The sequence below is a fragment of the Zea mays genome, chromosome 3 (genome assembly GCF_902167145.1).
Source record: "Zea mays cultivar B73 chromosome 3, Zm-B73-REFERENCE-NAM-5.0, whole genome shotgun sequence".
NCBI classification, from domain to species: domain Eukaryota; kingdom Viridiplantae; phylum Streptophyta; class Magnoliopsida; order Poales; family Poaceae; genus Zea; species Zea mays.
Window position 1 is genome coordinate 234,817,343 of NC_050098.1, and position 8,882 is coordinate 234,826,224.

At 47.9% G+C, this 8,882-nt stretch overlaps 1 protein-coding gene and 1 pseudogene across 2 annotated transcripts; one reads left to right on the forward strand and one right to left on the reverse strand.

Moving 5' to 3' along the window:
• Nucleotides 1–1,042: 1,042 nt before the first annotated feature.
• LOC100276575 (ribosome inactivating protein pseudogene) lies at nucleotides 1,043–2,082 on the forward strand (annotated as a pseudogene). The gene has a single exon (NR_157025.1). The product of NR_157025.1 is annotated as a ribosome inactivating protein pseudogene (transcript).
• A 1,947-nt stretch (nucleotides 2,083–4,029) lies between these two features.
• LOC103651649 (uncharacterized) lies at nucleotides 4,030–7,095 on the reverse strand. Its single transcript, XM_008677332.2, has 2 exons — nucleotides 6,056–7,095; nucleotides 4,030–5,955 (listed from the first exon to the last, which is right to left on the reverse strand). The coding sequence occupies exons 1-2, from the start codon at nucleotides 6,911–6,913 to the stop codon at nucleotides 4,117–4,119; spliced, it is 2,697 nt and encodes an 898-aa protein (XP_008675554.1). The 5' UTR covers nucleotides 6,914–7,095; the 3' UTR covers nucleotides 4,030–4,116.
• Between the last annotated feature and the right edge of the window lie 1,787 nt (nucleotides 7,096–8,882).

Consider the following 8,882-nt stretch of genomic DNA (forward strand, 5'->3'; position numbering starts at 1 on the left):
GTTGTTCCTTTGTTGTTTTGAGTGTTAGTTTTTTTGTTGTGCTAAGGACTAAACATAATTTGGATGTGTTAATACTTTATTTATTGTTTGCACATGGTTTGTGTTTTTCTGATGGTGGCTCATGGATCCTGCAAAATATGTGTTAGGATTTGGAGATCCATGCGGGCACTACCATAGGGTGCTCGTCCCTTGTGTTCTTGGCTCTTGCATGTATTAGGCCGTTTCTAAGACCACATTGGCGCAATGGACTCCATGGTGTTTGAGGTTGCTGAATTGGATGGAGCAACAATGATTTGTCACGCTAACAGTAAAAGAAAAAGTTATTTGTTGGTTTTAAACGTTAGTAATTGCTACGAAGTACCATAATTTGTATGGAGCGCATCTAGTTTTTATTGACGCGTGACTTATTTTAGAAACTTGAGCTCACAAACTTTCCTCTTATTTGGTCTATGTGTGGTGGAATTATGTCATTCTATAATCTCTGTCAGTCGTTGTGAACTCTCTTCGAATCGCTCCTTTCATTGGCGTGTTGTACCAAGACATACTGAATGGAATAAACAACAACATCAGTTAGTCAAAAAAAAATTTTATGCGAAGAGCGGAGACAATCAATAAATAATCTTGAGATCTTTTTTGTGGATAGTTTATGTGAGTATTGTTATATTGTTATGTTAATATATTTTTTATGCAATGCTCTGTTTTATATGCGAACTAAATTGCAGTGAATGATAATCAACGCTAGCAAATCGAGGTAGTACGTAGTTGGACCGCTCCCTTTGCATGCCCTGACGCGGCCGGTAAAACATACGTATTGCATGCACTGATCGATGGGCGCGGTAAAAACTACCTGCATATATATATATATATATATATATATATATATATATATATATATATATATATATATATATATATATATATATATATATATATATATATATATATATATATATATATATATATATATATATATATATATATATATATATATATACCTGCAGGCAGCAGCAACGATGCCGCAGCCGCAGCCATGGTTAGTTGTTTGTATAATAATACTCTGCCGTTTTGCACCCCTGGTTAGCGCTACAACTCCTCCGCCGCGCCTATCCACCACATCTATTTCGCCCTATCCACCAGGACTTACGATGATCTGTATAGCGAGCTATCGAGGCTGCTCAGGGACTCGAGCAGGCCTGCATATACGATCCCCCAGTCCCCCACACGTGATGCAAAGATAATACATCCATGTCGTCGGCGCCGGGGAAGAAGACAAGGTAACTCTGAACATCGATGGCCTTATATATTATCGGCTTCAGTAACGGCACTGGCCATTGGTACAAGTTTAGTGGCGGAGACTCGTTCTGGTTCAAAGGTCTGCCGGTGCCGGGAGCCACCGAGCTCCCCGGTCACAATGAACTATGGACAACTGATCCAGGGAGGGCACGCCGATCGAGCTTTGGCGGGTTCCTCTGGGGAAGAAGTCAGCCATACATGCCACCAGGCAGCTTGCGACGTACGACCCCGCCGTCACCCCTGAATCCCAGCTCCAGGACGAAAATGGGGTGCTACTGGAGGTCAGTACCGGTGGATGGCTGACGCGAAGTCGAGGATAATATAGTCAGGTCAAAGGTGCCAACGATGCTTCGGCGATCGTTGGTTTTCTGCTTCGCTCAAAAGAAACAGTACCTACTGATAATTAGTTAGTTTCCACACATATGATTAATATAGTTTTCTTTCTTTTTTGCATCATCGATGCCTGAATCGACTTGTTATGCAAAAAAAAAAAAATGTAATCAGGGGGTATCCAAATCCAAACAAAAGAAGAAGAAAGAAACATATAGTGTGTAGGTGCTTTCAGCTTCAAGTCCAGTATATGTCGTTAACTCTGAAGATCTTCAGATTTAGACTGAAAGAGAGATATAGAGACAGTGTCAGAGGCACCCTGCTGAGTAGTCATCTCAGTATGCTACTGCTAGCGCTACCTTGTATCAGACGTAGTCGTGGTAGGCAGAGGCAGAGGCAGAGGCAGTCATCTCTCGTAATATATCTGACAGTTTTTTCAAAAGAAAATCGTTAGACAAAGTTTTCAGAAATGGAAGAAGCGTTCCACAGTTGAATTAACTAAATTTAGCTGCCTATGAGGATTGATTGAGCTTGGGATTAATATTATATACTAGCAAACAGATACGCTTATATCTTTTTTTGTGTGTATGTGTGAATATATACATTTCCTTCTCTTTAAAACGGTTATTTTTAGTTTGCGATGCATACGAACAGGGGGATCTCCCTTAAACTGAAAGAAAAGGAAGAAATGAATTGGAGAGTATATATACCACCAATATATGCATCAGAATTGTAGACTTTTATAGTGTGTTTGGTTTAAGGAATGAAGTGATCCATCTTCTTCTCACTCCTCACTTTTTTTATTTGGTTTGTGGAATAGAATGAGTTGATCTATCACCACCACATTCCTCATAAGCTAATAATTAGTATATACATGAGGAGTAGGTTGATTCCACCAAAATTGATGGAATAAACTTATGATGCATCACCTCATGAGGCATAGAGTGACTCCACAAACCAAACACACCATTAGTCGATGACTTGTAGTATTTTAATAGTTCAAATCCCTAGAGAACCGTAGTTGGGATAGTTATCATGGAATCAGCTCTTTTTTTTCTCACCGCCTGAAATACATTGCATCTCCCACCATTATTATGTCAAGTCCCGTGAGCTTATTTGCTGGTAGCGCGGAAGTTTCTATTTAATTTATAGAGTGAACCAAGAGCATGCATGCATGTTTCCTTAGGCAACAATTAAGACGTACTCCGTATAATGTAGTATGTTTGCATGCTCCTTTCTAAACCTTCCACTGACATGTCCATTAGAATTGAAGTAGAATTTGTGGTAGTGTGTTAACCTGGGCACAATAACATCTCTGACTTTTCAATTCAATGTAGCTAGGAATATCTCTGCTATTTTATAAGAGTCCAATACACCGTGACTCTGACTTCCCCCTGCGCATAGGACCCATCGTGCGCTCCCACCCCCGTCGTGCGTCCGCACTCCACCGCGCTCTCTCGACTCCCAGGCAGCGAATCCCATGGCCCCCGCTAATTAGCACGCGACCGTGGCAAAAATCAAAATATTTGTAGCCTTGAGAGATCAAATACTGGTTGTTAATACCAAGCTCACACCTTCCAACCAATACAGCTCAAGTACTTCTATAAAATATGTAGTAGTTGTTTTGTATTTGTATGTATATACATGCCCTCGCCACTATAAATCATTTTTATCCTTAATTTTTCAAAATTTTCAAACGATTTTTTATGATGAAATCATCAAAATAAAAGTTATAAATTTCTAAAAGTTATGAAACTTTGTAGTTGACAACTTTTTTATATAAACTCATTTCGATTCTCAAAAATTGAATCTAAGTATGTCAAATTTAAAATTTAAAATTTGCAAACTACCTCAGATGAAAAAGTGTCAGAATAAAAGTTGTAGAACTTCAAAAGTTATTCAATTTTGTAGTTGACAACTTTTTTACTTAAATTCGTTTACGGTCTCAAACAAGCAATTTAGACTCAGTTGGTTGTAATATGTAATGTGGATAAAAAAAACTACAAATTAGACATAAAGTATGCCATAGACAGAGTGTTAGCGGATGGTACGCGCAAATGTGACGCGTAGCACGTGAAAAAATGTGATAGCTTGCGAATTCGACGGAGATAGGTGGGCTGAGTCCACTTCCAGTCTTCCTAAATAATTTTTTTCTATTTCTATTTTTAAAACCCATTTAATATTTCTGAAAATAATTTTTACTAGCGTTATATTACGTCGATTGCTATTGGAAATCGTTTTTCACTGGCATTCATCAGTTATCCGCCTGTAAAAATGATGATCTTTACTGGTTTATAGCACCGACGGTTCTAAAAAAACGCTAGTGAAAATATGTTCACAACAGTCACTATAGAGTTTCTTTGTGCTAGTGTGATTTTTAAACTCTCGTAACAACGTACGAGTACATACCTACTGTATAATTATACAGTAATAATGGATGATGTAATATATATTAGAAGCAGTACATGTGCATATGGATCTATCAATTAATCTCTATAATATATCAGCGAGTGCTGATTTGAGTTGCAGGTTGTTGTTGAGGTCTAGGATGTGCGCCTCCAGCCGCCGGGCCTCCTTGAGGATCTCTTCCATGCACAGGACAATGGAGCCCAGGCAGCACACTGCCAAAAACCTCTCCTCCTCTTGTTGTTGCTCAACGCTATCGTCGTCGTCGTCATCGTTCAACAGCAGCTCTCTTGCCTGCGCTACGAAGGAGCCCACCACCTCGTCATCCCTGTAGCAGCAGCCACAGGCAGCCGCAGTCCCAGCCTCAAGGTCAACGACGACCTGGGCCTTGGGCTTTTTGTTGGCCTCCTTGCCTTCTGCTGCTGTCAGCATGTGAAGGCAGTGGCCGAGGGAGGTGGAGGCGAGGTTGCTGAAGCGCCGGTGTTGGATGGTGTTGATATCATCGTCCACGTCCACCTGCTGCTGGGACAAAGACACACTCATGTAGCGGCGTGCCTGATGGTAGAGCTGCAGCAGCTGTGCCATCCTGCCAAGGCTGCCCTGGATCGTTTCGTAGCAGGCCGCCGGGAACGGCGGCAGCCACAGGTAGGTGGGCTCGCTGCCGGCCTCCGCGGCGTGCTTCCTCAAGAGGGCCAGCTCCTGCTGCACCCTCTTCAATAATTCTGATGAAGCAGCAGGGTCAGCAACAACAAGGCGGCTGCAGGCTGCCAGCGCGGCGATGCAGCGGGCGAGCTGCTCCCTGGCCTGCACCGACGGCCTCGCCCCGGGCTGGAACACAAGGTCCGCCAGGACGACGCAGGAGATGCCTATGAAGGTCTCCACCAGGCGCGCGATGGTGAAGGCCATGGGAGGCTCGTCGTAGCGGCGCCCCATGATGATGACGACCGACAGCGCGGCCGCCACGCCGCCGGCGGGGCCGTAGGCGCGGCTGCGTTTGAGGAAGGTGGCGAGGACCATCCAGGGGAGGAGGGCCACGAAGCGCAGGTCCATGGCCACGAGCTGCTGCTGCGACATGAGCAGGCAGCCCAGCACGCCGTAGATGGAGCCCAGGGCGGTGCCGTGGGCGCGCGCCACGGCCACGGCCCAGGTGGATTCGCGCCCCGCCGTCATGGTTGTGGCGACGATGAGGCCCGACCAGAAGCCGTGGTCGTTGCTGAAGAGCAGGCCCAGCAGGACGGCGAGGCCGAGGGAGAAGCCGCACTTGGCCGCCGCCACGAGCCGGCGACAGCTGCGTGTCTGCCTGCTGTGCTTGTCCTTGGTCGCCGCCGCTGCCGCCGTCGCTGTAGCCTTCTCCTCTCCTGCAGTGGCTGCCCCAGCTTGTGAAGATGGTCCGTCGTCCTGCTCCACATGCTGACCTGCTTCTTCTTCTTCTTCTTGCTCGTCGTCCGGCAGTAAGTCGGCTGCTGGTTGCTCCAGTAGTAGTAGCTTTTGGCGTGTCGTCGTGGTTGCCGCCGGCGCTACCTGCTTGGCGTTGGGCAGCATGGTAGCTGCCGTCGAAGGCGTCTTGGGACCACCATCGCAGCAGCAATGATGGAGCTGGTAGAGAGAGAAGATGAACAAAAAAGACGCCCGCTGATGCTGCTCGTGGTTGCGATAGTCGAAGCTCGTAGCTGGCAACTGGTAGCTGGGCGTGCATGTTGATCTGCTCTGCTGCTTGTTGTTGGGCGTGAGAAGCGCGAGGCGTATCTGGTCCCTCATCGCCATGACAAGGCCGACCATGTTTATATTCCTCCCATGGCCGCCGTCGGCTTGTTGCATGGTCGCGAGTGCGATCTGCATTCCTGCCAGGAGCATCTCGATGCTGCCCTTGTTATCCTTCTCCTCCACCGCCACCGCCACTGCTCTCTGCTCCCACTGCAAATCCTCCTGGATGCATGCACACATACAACTGTGATATATATACATTGATGGGATTTTGCTTATTATATCTGCAAGTAATATAATGACACGTACGTATCGCTTTTACCTTGATGGCGTTCATGCGGCTGAGGAGTGTTGTACTTGCGGAGGCCAGCCGCTTGGCCTCCGACATGCACGCCGCTATCTGCCATCGCCGCTGCCTGCTGCACCCCTCATCGGCCTCCTCCACACCCACAGCAGCGGCAACGACGAAGGCATCAGCCAGGACCCTGACCCTCTCTGAGGCAACCACCTTGTACGTCCTGCTCTTGTCTTTGGCCTCCCGTGTGGCCAGCCTCGGCCAGGGAAGCAGCACGGCCAGCAGCGCCGCCGCCACCCCGAGCGCCGTGCACGCCACCACGTTGGCCGGGTGCAGCAGCACCCAGCCGCGGCTGGGGCGCTCCCCCGGCTGGAACCTGCGGGCCACGTAGATTATGATGGCCTGCCCCAGCGCGATCCGCTTCGCCACCGGGCCCACCGACTCCGGGAGCGCCACCGCGAACGCCGTCAGCGCCACCACGGCCGACGTGGCCACCGCCGACTCCGCGGCGCCCGTGCGGTGCGCGAGCCACAGCGCCACCACGGACGGCGCGGCGCCCATGAGGGTGCCGTGGAGCGCGCTCACCGCGCCGCGCAGGGCCGTGCCGAGTGTGGCGTCCGTGACGAGGATGACCGTGACGACGTAGGAGAAGGCCGGGAAGGTGATGTGTCTGCGGAGGGCGTCCGGTGCGTAGAGGGAGACGAGGCCCACGATGGTGCAGGCGAGGGCGGCACGGAGGCCTGACGATAGGGACGAACGCCAACGGCCCATAACCAGTTGCCGCACCACATCGTCGTCTTCATCGTCTTGTGACGAGGAGCTGCAGCAGGGTGGTGGCGGCGTTAACGGCTTGGCCACTAACTGTACTAGCTGCTTCATCGTCATCGATCCTTAATTTGCTTTGAGCAGGTGTTCGATCACACGTGCTAGCAATGCAGCATGCAGCTCAAGAAAGCATGCATGCAACACCGGCAAGCTAAGACATGCAAATACTACAAGTGAAGAGCTTGCCTATATATACAAGTGAGGAAACTGAGACGACGGCGGCCTAGCTAGCTAGCTAGTGCATGCATGCATAGTGGCAATGAGCGTGCGTCATCGACATCGATAGGTAAACCAAGTACACATATATATAGCAATGCAAAAGCAAGTTGTGCGTTAGCAAGTGCTTTCTTAGTAGATTCTTACTTTGTGCTCCACGATAGATCGCCGATGCATCTCAGTTAACCTTTTTGATTATATATATATTGGCGCAGCACATAAAAAGTAGGAGCTTGTTGCTACCTTAGTGGCCATTCTTGCTACTCCACTGCTTTTGGATCTAGGAACGTCAGCCATATATTGACTGACCCCTCGTTCATCCACAAATTATTCCACGCACATATAATAGAATTCATATCTATACTACTCTATCTATTAAAAATCTAAAGTACTAATACACTGTAGCATTAAAGTGTGCATATAACATTGAATATTATTGAATATTAATATGAACCAGACCCACATTAATTCAACAATCCGCACCAAATGCTAAGTCACACTAAGATGTTCTCATCATCTCAAATGTTTGATATACTGGTGTTTCGATGGAGACTGTTAAGTTGAACATCCACCTAGAATCTAGATTACACTTGACCACAACTGCACACAATGGACTAGGCCTTGAATTGACAGCTTTGCGTGGAATAAGTTTCATCTAAACTCTTTACCAGTACTAGATTACCGAGCGCATCCCCTCTGGTTGGAGCATATAAGTCAAACTCCATAGTCTTTCATGGGTATCTAGAGACCACCCAGATCTCATAAACTGTGACTAGCAGTTAACCCATATAGGTATATTCCTCTAAAGATGTTCTGTAGAATAACATTTTTGCTTTACAAAGCCACTTGGAACATATTAAGGTGTAAACACCAACCTACCTACAGCAAGGAAAGATGTGCATCTGAAAAGAACCTTATTAAGGGTCTTTCCTCTCAGTCTACCACTAGCTTGTTTCACCATTCTAATTCACGGGATCTCCGATTACATAGAATAGGTTACCACTATGATAAACTTTATGTGGGTCTCAAGCCCATTTCACTCGATGTACTATCTATCACACTATGTGATAGCCCCTTAGTAAATTGATCTGCTAGATTTTTAGATGTATGGACATTGTCGGAGAGGAAATCTTCGGCCGGGTGGCGGAATGCACCCGCCCTAAATCCTAAGATGAGGAGGGGCCTAAGCGTTTTGCTTGTCAGCTAAGCGATGAACGAACACAAGAACACACAAGGGTTTAGAGTGGTTCGGGCCGCCGGAGCGTAATACCCTACTCCACTGTGTGATGTACTGAGCTTAAGAGCTTGTATGAACTTGTGAGCCTGAGCTAGGTCTAAGTCTGTCTGAGCCTTGTAACGTTGCGTGCCTCCCCTTTTATAGCTGAAGGAGGACACGTACAAGGGTGCTGAGCCCCGACATGCGGGCCCAGGGACATAACGGATGTAATCCTTGGAGCAACTAATGCTGGTCGCCAGTGCCATCTCCTTGTGCCTGATATCTGCGGCATGTGTAGCATTGGCGTGCAGCGGAAGCTTTCCTGTACAAGTGATGATGAGCACCGTGCACACCGCAGCACGGGCGTACTGCCTGCCAACGGAATGGACAGGCACGCCGCCTGCGGGACGGCCTGGTCGCCGCCTACCAGTGGAGTGGACAGGGCACATTAAATGCCGAGACGGCACATCCCTGCCAGCGGAATGGACAGGGCTCATTAAATGCTGAGGCGACACATCGCCTGTCAGCGGGACGGACAGGCGGCGTGCCTTGTCCGCAATAAATGCAGGGGCCGCGTAACCCGGAGGCCTTACGTCA